Source organism: Pyrus communis, chromosome 12 (assembly GCF_041283825.1).
Source record: "Pyrus communis isolate YQ-2024b chromosome 12, ASM4128382v1, whole genome shotgun sequence".
Taxonomy (NCBI): Eukaryota; Viridiplantae; Streptophyta; class Magnoliopsida; order Rosales; family Rosaceae; genus Pyrus; species Pyrus communis.
The window spans coordinates 6657830-6681532 of record NC_142576.1 but is presented as its reverse complement, the minus strand read 5'-3'; the positions used below and the strand labels follow the sequence as shown (position 1 = coordinate 6681532).

At 34.6% G+C, this 23703-nt stretch overlaps 1 protein-coding gene and 1 long non-coding RNA gene across 4 annotated transcripts; both read right to left on the bottom strand.

The window, feature by feature from the left end:
- Positions 1–558: 558 nt before the first annotated feature.
- LOC137744022 ((-)-germacrene D synthase) lies at positions 559–4746 on the bottom strand. 2 transcript variants are annotated; one of them, XM_068483883.2, is made up of 7 exons: positions 4546–4746; positions 2887–3148; positions 2354–2729; positions 2043–2261; positions 1775–1913; positions 1341–1586; positions 559–1032 (listed from the first exon to the last, which is right to left on the bottom strand). In XM_068483883.2, the coding sequence occupies exons 1-7, from the start codon at positions 4675–4677 to the stop codon at positions 739–741; spliced, it is 1668 nt and encodes a 555-aa protein (XP_068339984.2). In that variant the 5' UTR covers positions 4678–4746; the 3' UTR covers positions 559–738. The 2 variants fall into 2 exon arrangements, with proteins under 2 accessions (XP_068339984.2, XP_088538050.1); XM_088681924.1 differs by lacking the exon at positions 2043–2261 and having other exon boundaries at positions 4546–4745.
- A 6803-nt stretch (positions 4747–11549) lies between these two features.
- On the bottom strand, positions 11550–20736 carry LOC137745947 (uncharacterized). Of its 2 annotated transcripts, none has more exons than XR_015954344.1 (7): positions 20551–20736; positions 19241–20400; positions 19102–19150; positions 18906–18982; positions 18552–18619; positions 12048–12098; positions 11550–11964 (listed from the first exon to the last, which is right to left on the bottom strand). It is a non-coding gene; the product is annotated as an uncharacterized LOC137745947 (long non-coding RNA). The 2 variants fall into 2 exon arrangements; XR_015954345.1 differs by having other exon boundaries at positions 19241–20397.
- Positions 20737–23703: the final 2967 nt, after the last annotated feature.

Below are 23703 nucleotides of genomic sequence, written 5' to 3'. Positions count from 1 at the left end.
TGACGTTCTTTAGCATTATGTCGGCCTTCATGGCTTGAATCTTTCTTTTACTACTTTCTTTACATTTCAATTTATGTAGTTCAGCCAATCGACCTAGATTTTGCTTTTGGGAAAATTTATAATTTTGACTCCATCATGAAATGATTACATCTTGTTCCCTATTTTAGTTACTATTTTGCTTTCATTTACATTTTAGGCAAGCATGTGCGAAGTTCCACTAAATATTAAGGCACACAAAAAGAAGAAAAAAAAAAAAAAAAAAAAAAAAAAAAACTTAACCACACCACCTCCCACTTGGTACACAATTATTTGGTTAAGAAGTTAGATTAATGCGCAACTTACACACATGCTCAAACAAAAACACTGTCTGTTCCCAGCTTCCAATAATGACAAGTCTATTCTCTCTTTTTCTCAAGCCATCTTGTGGCACTAAGACCAAAAGCAACACCAGGGACCAATACGTGTTAAACCCTGTGCCCAAACTCCGTCTGAGTTCTAGCACCAACTGCTATATATGCGTGTTCTATTGTGCTATTTCAGCTGAATAATTAGTATATGTTTTATTCCCAACTGCATAGTTGTTTTATTGATAGAATCATAATATGGAAAGCAAAGGCACAACCCAAATTACATTTTTACAGTCTTAACGGATAGTAGCTCCTTATTTTTTTGTAGGCAACTTGGGCACTGGAGATTATACTTTCAAAAGAAACATCACAATAAGTCGATATTTTAGGCTTATAAAGCTACGGGTTCTACTAGTGTAGAAATTATAAGATCTTTTACCACACCCTTAGCATTAGTGTATCCATCTTCATGCTTGTACACAACATCCATGACCCGAGCAAAATTGAGAAAACGAATTAGCAGGGGCATGGGGACAGCAGTAGGGTGGAGGCACGCCTCGTTTATGTCCTTCCATGCATTATTCACTTGTCCTTGAAGTTCGGTTATCGCTTCTTCTTCTGTGGCCCCATATTTCTTCATGTAACAGTTCACAACACCGATAAAATGTTCTTTCTCTTGCTCAAACTAGTGCATGAGGAGTAGGATAAAAAGGACCATTAATTAGTATAAGTATTAATGCAATCATAATAGTTGTGCTTGTCAAGATTTTAGTTAAGGGCCAGTAGTCCACTACTAATAGGTCAAGCAGTGATACTATTCTAACTTAACCACTTGCTAGCCCAATAGGTATAGGGTTTTGTCACAAAAGCATTTGGTGCACTTAGAAGTGGAACTACTTATTTGAGTTAAATTTTATTTTGTCAAGTTTTTTGTGTGAGACATTTTACAATCGACAATACTTATTCGTACTATTTATATAAAAGATTTAGTACCTTGTGTTCCGCTATGTCATCCATGAATCTGAGAATTGTTGACGTAGCCTTCACTACTGGAGGGGAAGTTAATAACCAATCAAAGGAGTCTATTGTAGCTTCTTCCATTCCAACAAAGGATGTGGTTATTAGCAACAGGCAGCCACCGGTCACGAGTGATACAGACATGTATTCATCCAGTGATGGCATGTGCTTCTGGCGGAACAATTTGGCTTCATTGAAGTAGCCTCTAACTACTTTTTTCATCTGACACATACCAGATCATGAGATTATAATAATTCTTAATCATTTCTACTGTTAATTCATATTGATATACAAAGATTATACAAAAAGAATCAATTGTTTCTATACATATTGTAAAGTATTTGCAGCACATTTTTCTGGCCTTGTAACAACTTTAGACTCGATACTAAGCAAATATTGAGGAATAGTACCACTTCTCTTGCATGGTGGATGCGATATAATTTCCCATCGTGCGCAAGCTTTTCATGAATTTCAGTATATACGTCCAACAACGCCCGATAGCAGACTTTCATATACTCTGGTAGTTGATCTATGGCTGAGACATCCCACCTGATCAAGTAATACATAAATCAGTTGTGCATAATTAGGTTAGTTTTTCCTTTTTAATCGGATGGTGATGTAAGGTTAGATATTATATATATATATATAAGAGAATTTTAACTAATGATATATTCATACCACTCAATAGCTTCAGTAAAGAGCTCCAGTTGTTCATTTGTGCCATATTCATAAACGTCATCGATAAGGGATATTATAGCAGTAACTTTGCTTGATGTCCTCCTAGCAAAGGAATATTGAGGCTGAAAGTCGACTGTCAAACCCCAGCAGAAGTAGACCTCAACCAGTCTGTCTCTTGCAAAAGGTAGGTTGTTTGGCACGTCCAAGTCCTTCCACCACCTAAGCTACAAAAATAATTATTTAGTAGCTAGAGATGGGGAATTCAACTCTTTAGTAAGTGATGTATATGGATGAATAAGGAATTAATTTACCTTGTGATTTCGCTTAGTTCTTTCTGATGGACTCGTTGCAGTCGGTTGAAATCCAACTTGGCGAACTTTAGGAGAGTTTCATTCGGTGATTCTCTTAGTTCCTGGTAGACTGACAAGTAATACCTTGCTTCAACCCTTGGTAAACCCTTTCGAAGCGGCTGATTTAAGGCGTGCGTTACTGCTTTTGCAAGTGGGGGGCTTAAACGGACTGTCGCCGATTCGAGATTAGTCGTGGTGAAGGTTAGTGCCTCATCTAGTATCTCCTCTCCATGTATCCTAAGGTGTGTGGCTTCATACAAGCTTAGTAGTCCTACAACATCATCAACGAGTGATCCCTTGAAATTTCCATTACCGTCCTTGAACTTGTTGAATAAGTCTGCATGACCAACAAAATGGAAAATTCAGAACCTCAAGAAGCATTTAGATTATACACATACATACATACATATACATATATATATATATACATATATATATATATATATATATATATATATATATATATGACCAGACCACCATCCGAGATTACTTACCGCATGAAACGTTATAACCTTGTTGTCTAAGCAATCGAAAACAAAGAGCAGCCGTGCACAGGTTATCCAAATCATAAGAGCTCTCGTGAATTTTCTGTAAAATTTCTTCAATTTCATTTCCAAAATGGTAGGCCACACCAAAGCGCTGAATGTCATCAATCAAGTTCAGCTTTTGGGAAACATTTTCAAGTGATGTCATTAGCATTCTTCTCACTTCTTCCTTCAGTTCTTGTACATGTTGTTCAAGTTCAGCATCCACTTCCTGCACAGGATCACATTTTGATTTAAGAAAAAAGAAAACGCATAACCTTTAGGATATGTTTGAATGAGGAGGTTTCCAAGTACCAAAAGATATAGACTACAATTAGTATAAGATGATTATAAGTCTGGTAACACATTAGAAAACGCATAACCTTTATGATGTCAATTTCAAAATTGTAAACATTGAGAAAAGAGAAGCACCTAGGCTTGCGTGGCAGTTTTCATGACTTTTAGAACTTGTTTTTCCCAAAAACCAAAAAAAGAAAAAGAAAAATTGTGTGAATTTAACTTTGGTAGTTAGATTCGCAACAAGTTTGCCATAAGGAAGGGAAAGTTAGATAAAATGATTTCGAATCAGTAGCATTTTAAATGATTAAAGTACTCTCTTTTTTCCTCTTTGTTTAAAATTACAAATTTAATTGGGTATATTATCAATTTCCCCCCTGAACTTGTGACCATTGGCCAATTTCCCCCCTCAACTTTAATTTTGGCCAATTTCCCCCCTCAACTCTCAAAATTAGTCAATTTGCACCTTACTGTTAATTTTTTTTTTTTTAAATTTTCCATCTATTCTTTTCTTAATTTTCAATCTTTCTAATAGCTTCCAACAAAGTACTAAAATTAACATAAACTCACCTGCATAATATAGGGTAAAATGTACAAAAACATAATACAGTTAGTATGTGACATGGGTTGATTATAAGAAAAAGTTATGAATCGGGTTTAAAGCATGTAGAAGAAGAAATAATAACAAAAAGAAATAATAATTCTGAACTCATGGATCAAACCTATTTCAATAAAATGGGTTATTCTTAATAAGGAGTCGAAAATTATGAATAGACTAGCCATTTTTTTACTTAAGCTCGATTCTCCGCAATTTACTTGAACTTAGCTTTCACTTTTATAAAGAAAATTGTATTCACATACAAAAATTTACACATCAATCCTTTTTGTTATCAATTTTGTATGGTCAAAAATCAAATAAAATTACTCCATACTGATTTATTATGACTAATAATACTATCTATGATAAATTGTAAAATTCTAAATTTTTATCTATTTGTAATAGGATAAAGATATAGGAACATGATTAACATACATCTTATTTAGTTTCTTACACACACTTGTTTAATTATGATCAAATTAAAATTTAACAGTAGGGTGCAAATTGACTAATTATAAGAGTTGAGGGGGGAAATTGGCTAAATTAAAGTTGAGGGGGGAAATTGACTAATCATGAGAGTTCAGGGGGAAATTGGCCAAAATTAAAGTTGAGGGGGAAATTGGCTAATGGTCACAAGTTCAGGGGGGAAATTGATAATATACCCAATTTAATTTTCATAATAATATAGTGTGCAAAATATATAATAGTTTATTGTAGTTAGAAAGAAGTCTTACCAAAGAAGCATAGGACAGAAAATGGTCACCCCAAATGCTGGGAGAAAAAGTGGCTGAAGGCTTAGGCTGATGAACATCAAAAGTGTCATTTGGGTTTGAAGATTGAGATAGTGGAACTTCCACAGAAGCCATATTTCAAAGATTTCAAACCTGAAGCGAACTAGCCAAGTGTTATTGCTTTTGTATCAAGTGCTGGTGTGAGTTCAGGAGCTCATAAGCTTTGCTATTTATAGTATCGCTGACTACCAACCGCACCCATTGAAAAAAATATATATATATCTACAGAAATTTTACCGGTTGGTCATCAGTTAACCGGTTGGTTTGATGAGCAGTTCCTATAATTCTTGGACATCGGTTAACCGAACCAACCCTACCGTTGTCTTCCCCATCTCTTCAGTAGATCGTCCTTCATCGTTTAACAGGTAATAATCAAAAGACTTCTGCTTTTGGGTTTAGTTTCATCTGCTTTTGAAATTTTTTTTACAATGGTACCATTCGTTTCTGCTTTTGGGTTTGATTTCACCTGCGTTTTATTCTTTCATCTGCTTTTGTGATTTTTTTACGGTGGTCCCATTTGTTTCTTCTTTTGGGTTTAATTTCATATGCATTTCTTTTCTTTCATTTGCTTTGGTGGTTTTTTTTTGGGTAAATTACATTTTACCCTCTCAGGTTTGGGGTCAATTTTAATTCCTTACAACATCTTTAAAAAATTTCAATTTCATACATATACTTATCATTTTATTTCAATTTCATACATCCGTTAAAAATCTGTTAAGTTAATAGTTAAGTGATGACATGGCCAATATGAGGTTCCCATTTGTGATGATGTGGCTACCATATTTGTGCCACTTGGCTAAACACTTAATAAAAATTTATAAATATTAAAATAATTATAAAATTAAAATATAAAATATAAAATAAAAACTAGAAACCCAGACTTCATCTTCCCCGCCGAGCACCCTTCCATCCACTCTAACCCCCCCCCTCCCCCACAGCTCCACCCCTCCATCCTCTCCATTCGAGCACCCTCTTCTCCCATCCCTCATCATCCACCATTTGCCCACCCAAGCCACCCTTCTCCGATCCACTCCTCCCTCTTAGCCTCGCCGATCCACCTTCTTCCTTTCCTCCACTCTCTTCACCTCCCCTCCCTTCTCTCTCCCCAAATCAACCTTTTCCTTCCATCCTCCACTCCCTTCTCTGCTCCACGATTTGCATCCTATCAAATCCGATGGCGATGGAAGTTCTTCATCCTTCCCGTCACCGAGAAGGTGAAGGACGAAGGTGAGAAGGGAAAGATTGCTGCAGGCCATGGCAACTCGGCTGGACAGCGATGGCAGGCTTGGGATGGGCCTTCTAGGCCTGGGAGTGGTGGCGGGAGGTGAGGTAAATGGAGAGTAGGAAGAGGGTGATTAGAGAGAGAGTGTGTGTGCGCGCGCGCGCGCGTTGATTTGGGGTGGGGAAGACGAAGGGGGAAGGGGATTTCTGGGTTTCAGTTTTTTTTTTTTTTTTTTTTTTAATATTTTTAATTTTTTATTAAGTGTTTAGCCACGTGGCACAAATATGGCAGCTATGTCAGCACAAATGGGAACCTCGTATTTGCCCCATCATGACTTAACGGTTAACTTAACAAATTTTCTAACAGATTTATGAAATTGAAATAAAATAATAAGTAAATATATGAAATTGAAATGTTTTAAAGATATTGTAGGGAATTGAAATTGACTTCAAATCTGATAAGGTAAAATGTAATTTATTTATTTATTTTTTTTTAACAGTGGATCCATTTCATCTTTTTTATTTTTTATTTTTTTAGAAAATGGACCCATTTGTTTGATTAGTTGTCTAGATTCGTTGACAATGATTACTGTATTTGATTAATCATTAAAAGTTGATAGTGTTGTATCTGATTAATCACTAATAGTTGTTAGTGTTTGGGTAATCAATTAAAAATTGGGCTGAAAAATATTAAAAGCCCAAGCATGCAAGGGCTTTTTGGATTTGGGTTAGTTGAAGCACAGGCCCAAGACAGAATTAAATATTATTTCTTAGCAGCTAATAGATAACAAGTCTATAATTGAAGTGATAAGGGACAAATGGTAGCTCACCTTCGGTTAATATTATCTTTTAATAATTGTACATAACTCCCTTATCAAACTCACTCTAACTAACTTTTGGATATCGGAAAGGCAAATAATTTCCTACAGTACATGCTTAGAAGATTATAGTTGGATTTTTGGGCCTTGTTGATTGTTGTTTCAAGCTTCAATCACCAAATAAAAATTCCTAACATGTTAGGTAGCGTCACTAATTATTTTAACAAGTCGGATTTAAATTTGAGTTGTATTACTTGTTAGCCTAATCGATTGACACAACATAAATCATTAAAATAATAAATAAACTCGAGCACAAAAACTCATTTCTTATTTAATGTCCCACAATCAGTCCAATTTCAAACTATGTCGCCCTTCAAACCTACGTCAGTAAATTTTTCATTTGGGTTACTTTTCTCACACCTTTTTAATTTTTTGCCGTCTGATTAGATGAATTGAAGAAGATCAAAAGGACAAGAATTAATAAAGGGTGTGAGAGAAATAAAAGGGGTATGTGGATAGCACATCCCTTTTCATTTTTTGTGTGTAATTCGTGTCTTATAAGGACCGACTCTTTGGTGCTCACATTTTTTGCGGAATTTAAAAGGGATTGAAGGTGAACAATCAACTAACTTTTCTTCCAGTTCCGGCGTGAGATTTTTCAGCGTGATCGGTACACAGAGTGGTATACCACGTGTCACTATACAAATAGTGGAATATGTGTGTTAAAAAGTTAATAACTTAAAGAATAAAATTTCCTACCACTTCAATTAAAACACGTGGTGTGCCATTTATGTTCCTGTCACAATGAAATTTTCTCCATTATATCACTCACCCTCTCCTGACATTGACTACGAGTGGCTCAGCGTGGCCAAAACATTTTCTGAGACATGTGGACGCAGAGAAAACATCGGTGATTCAGTCCGAATAACTTTCCAAACCGAAACGTTTGGTTTTACACTTTTACTTAAATTTCTTAATGAAACTGAGCAGTTCGCTTCCTGCGGTTCCAATTCGATTTGACAGGTTATCGATTGTAAACCGAATTATATATTATTTTTTTCGAATCCTACTTCAACATTCAACCTGTATGTTTCCGCCGACAAATTCATAGCCAAACTATTAGAAATCTACGAAATAGACTTGGCAATATTGCAAACAACACGGTAATAACATAAAACTATACAATATGAAAAATTAAATATTTGAGTTGAGCATTAATGGGTTCGGGTTGAAACGAGTAGACTTGTTAGTGACATGTTAATTAACTGATTGATTTACACTATATTTGGGTGAAGAAATTTAAGATTACTAAGGAATTTAAAAATGACGGAAATTGAAATGACGATATTTTATTTTCTAGAATTTGTAAATTTTCTTATTTGGTTAACCTAAAAGAACAATGGAATTGAATACGGAATTTGTTATTTTTAAACTCGCAATCATAGAAATTGAGAAATGACACTTATTTACATGGAATTTGAACTTGGAATTTGGAGGTCCCAAATTCCAAGTTTTTTTTTCATGAGGAAATTCTAAATTTCTATATTTATGAATCCAAACAAGAGAATTGGTGCCTGTCAATTTATAAATTCTGACTTTTACCAAAATTCCATGTTTATTTTCCTCATCCAAACATAATGTTAGTATCAACCACATGTATCAGTTTCAACCAGAGACTGGGTTTTTTAATAATTGTACATACTTCCCTTGTCAAACTCATTATGACAATCCTCATCACTGACTTTTGGATACCTTCTTTGAAATGAAGTTTCATATTTCAACAAATTTCTTAATGTGTCAAGTCGTATCACCAGTTATTTTAACGATTCAAGTTTAAATTTGAATTGCATTAATTGTTAGCTTAACCAATGAACGCAATATAAACTATTAAAATAAGGAATAAACACAAATATAAAAAGTATGAGTTGTATCTCAAGAAACATGTGATATCGTATCAACCTTTGTCCATACATCATCTTTCAATCTACTTATATGGGCCTATGGCATAAAGCTACGTCTTTCATTTTGTGTGTGTAATTCGCGTCTAATGAGGACCGACTCCTGGTGCTCTTGGGAAACTTAAAAGGGATTGAAGAAGTAGACCAATCAACTTAACGTTGTTTACTAGTGGCTCAGAGAATTCGCGATTGCAGATGATGGACGGTTTGAAGATTCTGCCACGCATGGGGCCTCCGCGTACGAAGAGCGGGTAAGAAAACGATGGGTTGAAACTTGTACCTGCGGGCCTATGCCGTAAAGCTGCGTCTTTCATTCTCTTGTGTGTAACTTGTGTCTTTTTAGGATCTGACTCCTGCCGCGTGTTATCTACCTGTTGGCAGGTGCCAGGTACCATCAGCTATCAACGTTAGAGTACTGTATTATTTAATAATTTCTTCTCCGAATACTAAAGCAAGGACGAAGATGACGGAACCGTAGAAAGAAAAAATGTAAGAGAAAGGAAGAGAGAGAGGTCGAGGTTTGTAACGTGTGGGTGAGGAAAGGAAGAAGTTGCAAGGTGTGGGTGACGAGTTGGTTTGACATTTTATTATTTTCTTTACTAAAACTAGAAGAAAATTTTGAAATGTCGAACTTGTACATATTTTTCAACTTATCATATATACTAAAATTTTAAGCAATTTATCATACTAACTTTCTGCAATTATCAATTTGTCATCTCACCTAACTCCGTTAAGTTTTCTAAAAAATAAGTTATGTGCGAGACACATGACTTGTATTCAAGGTTATTTCTATCATTTAAGATCTTTTTACAAGTTCTTTATTTTTCTTTAGCAAAACTCTTAAATTTTGGGTTCGAAGGTATTCATGCGGATCGTTGTGTTCGAGTATATGCATCTACATTTCCATTTCTAGCACCAAACATCAACTTGTTTCTTATATTACAGAGTCCATATAAAATTTGATTTCATGATATGCTAAACTGAACAATTTAGAATTGTTTTAATCGAATGCAACATAATAGAAGGAAGTGAGATGTTAAAATGGTGGAAAAAACTCTACATACAAGTCATGTGCGAGACATATGACTTATTTTGGATGGAAAATTAACAGAGTTAGGGTGAGATGACAAATTAATGATTTCGGAAAGTTGGTATGACAAATTGCTTAAACTTTTAGTTTATATGATAAATTAAAAAATGGGTACAAGTTCATATGACATTTTCAAAAAATTTCCTTTAAAACTAAAAAAGTAAGAGATTTAACGAAGTTAAACTTATGTTAATTCCTACGTAAATCCATAGCATGGGTAACTGACAATTAGGTGCCAATGCAAGTCCTCCAAGCTCGAGGTTGTAGGTTTGCTCTGGCGCTGGTGTCCGATGATGAAAGTAACCAATCTCCAAAAATTAACAAAAACAATTTCAGTCAATAAAGAAAGAAAATTTAGAACAATAATCCAACCCATCATTTGCTTCAATTTGAATTTTGAATTCGAACAACTAGAGGTGGGCACGGTCTAATTCAATCCGGTCCATTTTTTAATCCAAAATCGAAGAACACCAGTTCAGTTAACTTTAGGTTCAATTTTACTTAAATCTATTAATGAAACCAAGCAATGCAATTTCGGTTTAGTTTGACCGGTTATTCATTGTAAACCGAATTATATATAAGCTTTTTTATTAACATTCTACATTAAAATTTGATGTTATAACTTATATTCCCTACAAACAAGCCAAATGTAGAAGATGTATACCACTGATGCATGTAAAGAGCATTGTTATGTATCATCGATGCAACACAGTATGTTACACAGCGTATAATTTGCCTTTTTGATTAATTGAAAACGGGACGAAAAACGGAAGTGCAGAAGGAAGGAGGAGAAAAAAGACAGGGCCAGGCAGGGTTGGGTGGGGTGTGAGGATATTGAGGGAAAGTGTGTGGCTATATTATGATAAATTTTAATTGTAAAAGTAATTGTGTGATGTACCGTGTACTCAACAATATGTAGGATGTTAATATAAAAAACTTTTATATACACTAACCTTTATGCACGGCTTATGAAGTTCTTTTATTTTTTTTTTTAACATTTGGTCACGCATTAAGACATTTTTATAATTATCTTTAATTTGTAACCTACATTATGAAAGGTATCAAATTAACAAACCAAGAAATCAAAAATGTCCTTATGCGTGAAGTCAAACGTTAACCGGAGATACAGAAGCAAATCAAATTAATTTATATAGGTCACAAATGCTATTCATTATGTAAAATTAAATTATTGCCCCTATCATTTGTGTCCATTCTTGATTTGTTAAAATCCACCTTAAATTTTCGTCGTATTCCTACATAAACCACAAAAAAAAAAAAAAAAAAAAAAAAAGAACACAACAATTTTTTGAGAAAAGAAAAGATAACATGAGGAAACAATATGTACAATAACAGTAACTTGCATATTAATATTAGTGCAGAGAATATTGTTTGATAAAAAATAAAAAAATAAATCATATTATTGTTGCCCTATTATGAGGCTAATCTCACTCATCTCCTTTAACGTAGATAATATTATTTGTTCAAAATAAAATATGACTTTGAAATAGAAATAGGGTGGTGTTAACCATACGCCTCTTTTTGTCTTTTACAAACTCTTTCAATTTTTAACCGTCGGATTAAATGAATTGATGAGGATTAAGGGATAAAAGTTAATGGAAGGTAACATCCATTAGATTATGTCTACAACTACACATATAACGCATTTATCGTTTTACACAATAAAGTTTTGTTCGCGTGTTGCTGCGGGAATTTTGTGAAATTTTTTATGTTTAAAGGTATAAACACATCAACTTATATCACATCAATTGAATTACTGCAACAACATATTGACACACTTAATATGACAAATCTATAAACTATTCGACAACATGAAATCCGGCAATCTGTAAAGATGAGAAATGAACATAGAAATCCTACCTCATACATATTAAAACAATTAACAAATTCTCAGTAAATGATCACAAAAGAGGTATAAAAAAGTAAATTTCTTAATTTAAAAAATGAGAGATATAAAGAAAATGTTGTAAGTTCTTAGTCCTCACTGTAACAAAAATAGTGAAATCGTTTTAACATTAACTTGGATTGATTTCGGTCACCAGCATTAATAAAACCAGTGACTTCAACTTGTGCCAACAAACGACCAAATTAGATGCAAGCCAACCAACTTCGAATTTAACCAAATAGAAAAAAAATTACAATTAAACTAACCTCTTCCTCCCATATGAAGTAGTAGTTGTTCCCTGTTTTGCCTTTGTGAACAGTACATTCTTCTATAGTCATACCGAAGCCAAGAGAAGGGGTACATATTCCTAACCTGCCAAACAACTTCTAAAGTCATACCGAAGCAAGGAAAGGGGTACATATTCCTAACCTGCCAAAAGGGCCAATAAATTATACCTTTTTTTTTAAGAGCTTGTATCCTTTTATCTATATCTTGAGCTGGACTCGCTGATCCACAACAAAAAAGGGTGTAAATACACCAACAAAACAACTTTTAACAGCAAGACTAAGAATAAAATTACTGTATTTTAACATCTCACATGCAACATGAAAATCATACACATCTTTTATATGATTAACTACAACCACTTACTATTTCTTAATTTTGAATCCACTAACTCTAGAAGTTAAACAAAAAATCAACACAATTAAACCCACATTCCAATTCAACCAAAATTCAACAAATTCACCCCAAATTAGTATTAACTAGAAAACAGAGTTTTGACATTGAACAAGATCTTTAGAAAATGGAAGAGAATCAAAGAATTAAGGGAAAGCTTAGAACTCAGAAGAGGAAACGACTTCACTGTATTGTATTGTCAAAAACCAATCAAACATTATTGCAAGAGAACCAAATATAAAGGAGTATGGGAGTATCACTATTTGCTTAATGACCAAGCTACCCCTCAACATATCTAACTAAATCTTATCTATTTAACCAAATCTTACAACTCTATCCAACTGTCCTTACAACCAATTCCAACTGATTTGCTGACCTGGCAGCTACCATGTGACCATACTCATCATCCCCCCTCAATCTCAGGTAGGGTGACCAACCCTGAGATTGCAGCAATGCTTGAAAAAGGCAGGTCCATGGAGACCTTTGGTAAGAACATCAACCGTTTGTTCTGCAGTGGGAACATATTGAACTTGTAAGTCCTTCTTCTGAACCTTCTCTCTTACAAAGTGAAAATCAGTATCCAAATGTTTAATCCGTGTATGAAACACATGATTAGAACATAACGCTAACGCAGAGAGGTTATCACACTGTAATAATGGTGGCATTGACAAGAACTGATGAAGATTTTTGAGCAGCAACCGGATCCATATGACATCAGATGCACAATGAGCTAAGGCCTTATACTCAGCCTCTATGGAGCTCCTAGAAACGGAGGACTGTTTCTTTGATTGCCACGAGATTGGATTATGTCCCATATACACCACAAAACCTGTAATAGATCTTCTAGTATTAGGATCAGCTGCCCAATCCGAATCAGAGAATGCTGTAATAGAGTTGTCCAGAGATGCAGAATATGTAAGACCACACATGGCAGTACCTTGAACATAGCGAAGAATCCTTTTCACAAGACCATAATGAACATCAGTAGGTGTATTCATATACTGACAAGCAATGTTGACAGCATATGAGAGATCTGGTCGAGTAAAGGTAAGGTACTGTAAAGCACCAACAAGACTGTGATACATAGTGGGATCACTTAAAGGAGTGCCATCAGATGCTAAGAGCTGAGTATGAGGCTTACATGGTGTGGATGCAGGCTTGCAATTGTCCATACCAGCTTTGTGAATCAAATCTTTGGCATACTTAGATTGATTCAAGAAAATATCACCATTAGCATGATACTGAATCTGCAACCCGAGAAAATAAGACAATCTGCCCATGTCTTTGAGATCAAAAACATCTCCCAATTCTTGAATAATAGCCTGAACCTTTGTGGCATTAGATCCTGTCAGGATAATGTCATCAACATATAATAATAAGGCAATAACATCAGTGCCATCATGTTTGATAAACAGACTGTTATCGGATTTAGACATTGTAAATCCCATAGCTGGAAGATAGCCTGTAAACTTAGCATTCCAGGCCCTAGGTGCCTGTTTCAAACCATACAGAGATTTAACCAATTTGCACACAAAATCAGGATGTGTAGAATCCACAAAACCTTGAGGTTGCTGCATGTAAACCTCTTCTTCTAAATCTCTATGTAAAAAGGCATTTTTAATGTCAAGTTGCCTTAATGCCCATTTGTTTTGAGCAGCAAGAGAAATTATCAACCGAACTGTAGTATGCCTAACAACAGGACTAAAGGTTTCAAAATAATTCAAACCAAACTCTTGAGTATAACCTTGAGCCACTAACCGTGCCTTATATCTGGATATTGTACCATCAGGATTCCTCTTCAATTTATAAACCCACTTACTACCAATGATTGATCTATGTGTTGGTGGAGGAACCAACACCCAAGTCCCTTGACTGGTTAAAGCATCAAATTCTTCTTGCATGGCATTTTGCCAATGAACATCAGATGCAGCATGCTTAAAAGATTTAGGCTCAGACAGATCATTCAGACTAGCCACAAATGAAAAACCATCAGAACAAGACTCCTGGGCATCAAGCTGCAATGAGTGTAATTCTGGTAAGGATGCTATGTAATTAGCATAGGTCTTCCTCGAAATGGCACCAGTTTGTAACCTAGTTTTCATTCGTGGAGGAGAAGAAACAGTAGGATGTGGAGTACCCCCAGTAGAAGATGAAGGAATGGGAAGAATAACCTCCAGTTGTGCAGGATCAAGGACAGGTAACACCAAAGCTGTCGAGGAAGATGAGGGAGTTGTTTCAGATTCAGGGACAGTCAAAGAGGGACTCAGTGGGCCAGACAATCGCTGAGAAGGATGCAGAGTAGTAGAATCAGACAAAGCAATACCATTTCGACCCACAACACCATCAAGATATGAAGCATCAGTAGGCACTGAAACTGACTGTGGCATAAAGATAGCAGAATGTATTGGAGAAGATACATTGGTGGAATCGGAAGAACTACTTCCCTGAGATGTAGTCTGTAATGAAAGCTGGGACTTATATGGAAACAAATCTTCATCATGAATCACATGCCGAGAAATGATAAATTTCCTAGACTTTAAATGGAAACAGATAACTCCTTTATAGCCAGAGGCATATCCCATAAAAGCACATAACAAAGCCCTTGGTTGCAATTTATTCACATTGTAAGGTCTAATGTATGGATAAACCGTAGTACCAAATATTTTAAGCCTTTGTAAAGAAGGAGAAACACCATATAGACTTTGATATGGAGATTGCATGCCTAAAGCCTTGCAAGGCATTCTATTAATCAGAAACACAGAATGTGCACAAGCATGATACCAAAGATCCTGAGGTAACTGAGCAGTAGTCATAAGGGTAATAGCAGTTTCCACAATGTGTCTATGTTTCCTCTCAGCAAGTCCATTTTGTTGAGGAGTATATGGACACGAAATCATATGTACAACGCTCTTATGATTCAGAAAATCAACAAATCTTTTACTTATATACTCCCCACCACCATCAGATTGCAAACACTTAATTCCAATATTAAACTGAGTGAAGACAAAATTGTAGAATTTCTGAAAGACATCAACCACTTCTGATTTATTGATTAAAGGAAATATCCATACAAATCTGGTAAACTCATCAATAAAACTGACATAGTATTTGTAACCTTCTATAGACATAGTAGGTGATGGACCCCACAGATCAGTATGCACCTTTTGAAAAGGAAATTTACAGGACTCGTTTCTATCATGAAATGGCAGTCGACACATCTTGCCAGAAATACAACAAGAACACACATGTTGATGAGAATCAGGAGAACAAACTATACTAGACTGTTTCAACATTACAGACAACACTTCATTGCTTGGATGACCACACCGTTGATGCCATACTTCAGACTTTATTTTCTGTCCAAGAAGAGCCACTGACTTCCGAGATGAAGACTCTGATAACAACTTCACTGGAATCCGAAACAACTCACCCTCATTTGTCCTTCCGTGATACAGAACAGCCTTGGTTACCTTGTCCTGCACAAAGAACTCATGATCATCACATATAAACCAACAAAAATTATCCTTGCATAATTGTTTAACTGACAATAGACTAACTGCAATAGTAGGAACATGTAAAACTGTTTTGAGAAGTAAAGACTGAGGTAAAGTATGTAAACGTGCAGAACCAATATTTTCGATTTGCAAACCTTCACCATTTCCAATAGTAATCTTATCAGATCCTGCATAAGATGAGACTTGCTGCAGGGAGTTCAAATCAGCAGTCATATGGTGCAAAGCACCAGTGTCTACTATCCAAGAATCTTGAGGGAGAAGATTAGAAGAAGCATGAGCTTGCATAGCAGTCAAGGAAGGAGCAGGAGATGTGCCTTGATAGGCAAAGTTATTACGATGATGACAATCCAAAGCACTATGACCACGCTTGCCACATATTTGACATTCCACAACCTGTCCCATCGAACTAGGACTAGTAGATCGCTTCCAACAATTAGGGGCTGTGTGACCACGTTTAGAACAGATTTGACATTCTGGAACAATATGAGATCTAGTTTCAGTATTCCCTGACCAAGACTGCCAAGTACCTCCACTTTGTTTAGGACCAGAAAACTGTCCACGTCCACTGCCAAAATTTGGACCTCTATAGCCCCCATTAAGCTTAGAACCAGAGAAAGGCCGCGAACCATGATTGGAATTAGGAAATGGCCTAGAAGAATTACTATTGCCCATAAAACCATAGACATTTGTAAAATCAGGATATGTAGGAGGCAAAGATGGAGGCATCATGTATGAATTAGGAGAAAATGGAACTTGAGGAAACATAGAATCATCCATAGAATAAGGAATCTGTGGAAACATTGGACCTGGTGGCAGAGCAGGCAGTGCATTAGAACCCTGAGACATAAATGGCATACTCACAGGTGGAGCATTATTGGGAGCTCGAGTAATAGTACCACCAGTGGAGAAAGGAACATTATCAGAGTTACTAGAGGAACCCTGAGAATCACCGGACTGAGAAGAAGAACCTTGCATATACAACCCAGAAAAATTATAAGCCAAAGTGTTAACCATAGAATCAGCCTCTCTCTCTGCACACAGTAACTGTTCTCTGAATTCCCTTAGAGAAATAGAAGTATCTCGAGTAAGAATTATAGTTCGTATAGTAGAATACTCTCTCAGTAAACCAGATAAAGCAGCCACCACAAAATCATTGTCTGAAACAAATTCACCAGCTGCAACCAATTGTTCTTTAATGTGCCTCATTTTGGACAAATATTGATCAACTGAATCACCCCCCTTCTGAATTGTTTGAAATTCTGTTTTTAACGTATTCACCCTAGCCTTTGAGATTGATGCATATCTATTTTGAAGATTAGACCATGCCTCATGGGCAGTCTTGCACCCCAACACATGTTCGATAGACTCATCAGATAAAGTAGCAATCAATAGACTCAAAAGAGCTAAATCAATAGATTCTCATTCAAGAAAAGCTTCTGTAGCAACATTAGTAACCCCAGAGGTCGAATCAATCACAAACTTGGGAGGACATATAGTAGTTCCATCAAAATGACCAAAGAACTTATAACCCTTTAACACCGATTGAAATTGAAACACCCATTTTGAGAAATTCTTATCAGTTAATTTGATCGTCAACATTCCAAGCAAACCCTCAAGTTTAACCCCAGAAGACGCCATGATGATTAGCAATCAAGAAAACACAATACTAATTCAACAATTATCAACGAAATGGCCTACTAAACAACAAATCTTGCAAAACAAAATTACCCAGATGGCTTCGTGCCCGCTACACAATCTTGAATTGGCTTCGTGCCCAGTCCACAATCCAAAAAAAAATACTCAGATGGCTTCGTGCCTGCTACAAAATCTTGAAATGGCTTCGTGCCTGCCACAATCCAGAAAATTACTCAGATGGCTTCGTGCCTGCTACAAAATCTTGAAATGGCTTCGTGCCGCAACTGATGTCATAAACCACAAACACAGAATCAAAGCTCCATGAACAATCAAGCTCTCAGAAAAACCGCCCCAAGAAACTACGAACCACAGGAGGAACGAAGGCTCTGGATACCATATTAACTAGAAAACAGAGTTTTGACATTGAACAAGATCTTTAGAAAATGGAAGAGAATCAAAGAATTAAAGGAAAACTTAGAACTTAGAAGAGGAAACGACTTCACTGTATTGTATTGTCAAAAACCAACCAAACATTATTACAAGAGAACCAAATATAAAGGAGTATCACTATTTGCTTAATGACCAAGCTACCCCTCAACATATCTAACTAAATCTTATCTATTTAACCAAATCTTACAACTCTATCCAACTGTCCTTACAACCAATTCCAACTGATTTTCTGACCTGGCAGCTACCATGTGACCATACTCATCAATTAGATCAACAGAAAGAGAAACATGGGAAAACCCAAATGCAATAGGAGGGAGGGAGGGAGGGAGGGAGAGAGAGAGAGAGAATGAGCTTCTGTTATGAAATTTTGAATGATTACCCAATCTAATCAGATGTTAAGACTACAGTAGTGATTAGTACGGGAAAAACTTTTCCTATGAGTGGATTATAAATTTCTTATAAGTCCTAATTATCAGTTAACCCCAAACTAAGTGAGATAACGTACAGATAGAAAGACACATCACTGACATTAACTTATTTTTGTTTATTGATGAATATAAACCGAATTTTTCAGTGAAACAATTTGATTGAGAAAAATAATAAAATAAAATAATTAAGTAACAATACTTAAAGCCCGATCAACATTCAAGTAAAAAGTGAGAGAAAGACCAAGAGTCCAACCTTAAAAGTTCGCATGAAATTCTGTAACTTCGTACAGTACCTTCGTAATTGTATCACCCATAAAACTACTGAAATAAAACCAACAAATGTGAAGTCAAAATATATATACAATCTGATATTCTTGCTCAAGAGTGTAGAAGATATAAGCCTACTGTGAAACTAAAAAATTGAAATCTACAAACATCAAGGTGCAATTGTATGCCATTAAAAAGTGTAATCAAAGCATACAATCTCATTCAGCTCGAATTTACGTATCAATACGTGGATTGGGTCAGAATCAAAATTCAAAACCCATTAATAAAATCCAATATTTTACTTCAACACAATCATAGATTAAGATTAAAACATTATTACCTACTAAGAAATCCCAATAATCAAATCCTTCTTGTCACTTGGAAGAGCCGATTGGAACCAATTGGGGTGAAGTTCTCCTTGTTATTCAATCATAAAACCAAAATTCAAAGTTGAAAGCATTTATAAAAGACATATACAAAATATTACAATTTAAAAAGAAAAAAATGGTAAGAGTAAAAAAAAAGAGCATGTGTACGGAGGAGAGGAGCAATGAGCATGGACAATCTTCGCCACATTTCAATGAACTGGAAAATGATATCATAGACGGTAATTCCATAAGTATTTTAATCGTAAGATTTTAATTGATTTCAAGTAGTATACATCCAAGAGCTTACTGGATTCTGAGTTATATACCGAGCTCTATTGAGTCCTCTTGCCAACCAAGAATGTGAGTTCATTGGTGAAACCACATGGATCATTCCACATATAAATGCTAAAGGAAATAGCTTTATAATCAAGTAGTAAGTGGTTTAAGTCTATTCTAATATACAAATGTGAAGAAAGATAGATTGATAGACAGATAAAAAGCAAGTTATGCAGTCTGTAGAGGGTGCCCAGTTCTTGGTCTCTCCACTTCAAACCTTGTCCCACATCAAAAACAATGAGATCATTGTCAACAGAAAGTACAATCCGAATGTTGGACACAAACTACTCAAACTCGAGCAGCTATGACCAAATGATGATAATTGTATGAGAAAAAAAAAAAAAAATCCCAATAACAACAAGAAGCAACACTTCACATACAATTTGAATTGAAAACTGTATTCAAAATTCCCCTCCTTATTTTATGACATAAAATGAGATACACTGCTATTAGAAACAAGACTTCACATTTGCTATTATAAACCCACCATAAGATACACTGCTATTACAAGGAACACTTCACACAGAGTGCACAACGAAAAATAAGATCATAAATACTTATGATAATTAAAACTCAAATGAGGAGGGGAATTATAAATTGCAGAATACAGAGTGCACAACCTATTTGAAATCTCCATCACTCATTTGAACAAAAATAATGAAATTGTAAGCGAGTATGTATTGAAAGAAGAAGGAAGTGAATGAGAAAGGGATGAGTTTAAGAAAAATTGATAAGATTTGGAATCACAAAAGATATATGGAAGTAGTACTCTACAAAAAGCTTATGATAATTAATTAATTGGAATATTTTAGAGCTGTGATTTGCTACATGGGAAAGGGATGAGTTTAAGAAAAGTTGATTAGATTTGGAATCACAAACATTTCGGAGGGATTTTATGATAGTTCTCTTAAAACCAAAAGACAGTATTAGGGTTTCTTAGTTTCTTACCCAAATCCACCAATTTGAATCAAATCTTTGTAGCCGAGCTTCAAATCCTTCTCAAATCGCCTCCACGAACATGATTTTTGGAAGATTGGAAACGCATAGAGAGGCAGGCCCTGTATTTTTTGCACTTTGAAACGCAATCCATCTTGTCCTATTGACCCTTCACAAACTTCTCCGAGTAACCTGCTGAGAGAAACAATACCCATTATACATTTTTTTAGATGGATTTTAGAGAGAGGAAAAAGATTAGCATTCAAGGACACATGAAAACTAATTTTATGCTGAGATTTGCATAGGAGAAGTGAAAGAAGAAGATAGAGAAGGGGTGGTCGATACCTTGGCCGGCGTTTGAAAGCGACGGAAGGAGTTCGAGTGCAACGGAAGCAGAGATTTGAGAGAGAGATAAGTGAACACAAAAGGAAAAATTTAGAAGTTGTAGTCGAAGTAGAGGTTTGGAGAAGAAGCGATGAGCGATTTGATTTTTTGAATGAGAGAGTGGAATTAAGTAGAAGAGTCGAGAAACAGAAGCCAAAGCGATGAGAGACGCGTGGCCAACAAGGGTAAATACGCCACTTCGCTGTATAGAAACGTAAAAAATAGAATGCCAAAGAGCAATTGGAGGGCAATTTCGGCACTTTACTGTTAATGAACAGTAACTGAGTGTTTGGGTTTTTGTGTACATAAACTAGAAAATGGTGCTGCGCGTTGCTGCGTGATAAGAAAGTTCGTAGGTAATAACAATTAAAAAAATCATTAAAAATAGATTGAGCATAATTTGTAAGTTGTTCAGTTTTGGCTAATGTTATATTAATTTATACAGACAAATGAATTGAGAAATAAAGAGTAAGTGAAATTGGCTACATATAGGGAATGAGAATTTGAATAACGTCTAAGAAAAGATAAGTTTGTTGCAATTTAGTACAACAAAGATTGAAATTGGTGTCTTATGCAATAAAATATATTTAGTGATAGCGTTATATAAGAGTTACAAAAGTGTTGCAAATCATGCTATAATTAAATAGCAGTTTATTTGCCAATTTTATAATTTTTAAAACAAAATTAAATGGCGCTCTAAGACGGATCAGATTTATGTAAATTGGTAAACTTAGTTTTGATTATCTGGAGTAAGAATAATCATTTCTGTCTTTTCTCATCAAAGGAATTAACTATTATCAATTTATATAGATACTTTCTTCTTCTAACTTATTGTGAATACATGGCTTATTATTTGTTTGTCTAGTGAAAGATTTAAGGCCAATATTCAAAAGTATAAACAGACATCCTTCCACTAAAGATAAATCCTGCCCATATTTTGTAAATCTGTGAAAGAACATATTAGATTAAAATATGTGGAGAGGGTATATCTCTAGTGCAAATGTCTACTTTTATGCTTTTATCTCTAGTGAAAAGAAGTTAGTTTATATATATATATATATATATATATATATATATTAGTAATAGCTAATTCGCTTAAAGAGAAAGCCTAGTAAAAATTGTAATTAAATGTAGAACGTCAATAAAACAAAGTTAACAAAGTATTAATTGATTTTACATACCTTTGAATATTTGTGTCTTCATTGCTTGAAAATGTATTTGTCAACGTTGTTAATCCCTTGCTGAATTAGCTTTTTTTTTTTTTTTTTCCTAAAATTGTAAAATAAAGTGTTAAAAAAAGGATGTATGGCAGTTAATAAATATTGTATAATAATTAGTTGAGATGGATGGAAAAATGGAGTCATACGTAGGATGAAAGAGCAAAAACTAAATTTGAATATAAGAAATAAAAAATAATTTGTAATTCATTATCATGCATTCTTATCTATTTTATGCTAAACATAAAAGATAAAGTCTATTAGTAAGAGTGAAGCTAGTGTTTTGGTATGGGTGTTCTAGACACTAAAGATGAAGAGCAATTCTGATGACGGAATTGAGAATTAATAGGTATATAATTAAAAAGTTATCTTATTGCTAAGTTTGAATTTGACTAATGATAGGTATATATAATGAAATTTTTTTGCCACAAAATGAAATCTGTACAGAAAGCATGTAGTCAAGTGGGAAGCAATGTTAATTTGAAACGAAAAAAAGAATTCAAATAAAGATGAAATGCCAATTAAAACTTAAATGGAAAAAGGATGAAATAATGCCTCAAAAAATTGTAAATGTTTCTCTAAAAAAAACAGTGACCCACTTTTTGTTAACTAAGATCTCTGCAACAGTTTTAGCATAAAAAAAATTGCCTTGCTGGCTAAATTTTTCAGCTAATCAAATTGCTAAGCAGCATATATACAGCCAATAAATAAGATAAATTAGATATTTCATGTATACTTAATATATTAGAGTATAACACTTAAGACCAAATGTGTAACCTTTAGGCACTTCATCACATCAGGACATTATTTTAACAAAAACAGAAAAATATTGCATGAAATTTTTTTTTCTGCGAAAAAAGAAAAAGGAAATAGGGGAAAGCAAAAGCATTTCCCCCCATACATACTTGCTAAAAGTTACCATAGTAAACCATAACATATAAAAAAATTTACAACACATTGATAAAAAAGACCATGTGTCAATACACTTTAACTAACCATTTTCTGGGCATAAACAGAACCACCACTGACTAAATAATAATGTTCTGCCAAACTAACATAATACTAAACCGCAGAATAAGAAGAAGTCACAAAAATACATGACAATAAGAGAAAGTAGAAAACAAAGAAAATTGAAGGGAAACCAAATAATCTCAACTAATTGAACACCTAATTTCTGTAAATCCAAAACTAATAGCTCCTTATACATAGTTGCCAACTTATTACAATAAACCACAGCAATGCATAAAAAGCTTTACAACACATTCTAATTAAAATCTAAGGAAAAAAAAATGTTAAGTTTTTTCCATTTTAAAATCAAAGAAACAAAACCCACAGATTTAAATAATCATGTGAATCTTACCCTCAAATGTTTCATAAGCACAAAAACTATCTAAGATGTTGTTCTCCCTTTTGCAAATGCAACCTGCAAAACAAATCAAGCAACCAAAAAAAAACACGAAAGGGTAAGTAACAAAGCTTAAAAACCCTAGCACAAAAATGTCATAAACAGGATAAAAATGGTCAGCAAGTCTAACTACGACAGATAACAGTGTAAATGTTACTAATATAACTTGTCACACATAATAAACAACACTATTAAACTGGAATATTAATCCAGCAGATTATATACCATTATAAATGTTATCAAAATGAGCTGCAATACAAAGCAGTGAAGCTTTATACCCACCAGATCCTTCTCACAGTCCAAAATCCAAATAACGACTTCAAATCCATAAAATTACAATGAAATTAATACCATAATGTACCAAACAACTGTAAAAAATAAAATGCAGCAAAGGCAAACATGAATTCAACAGGCCAAATAAGCAAAAAGATTCATACCTCAATTGAATTTTGAACTTGATTCTCTCGCTAAAAAATCTTAATCTACAAAACC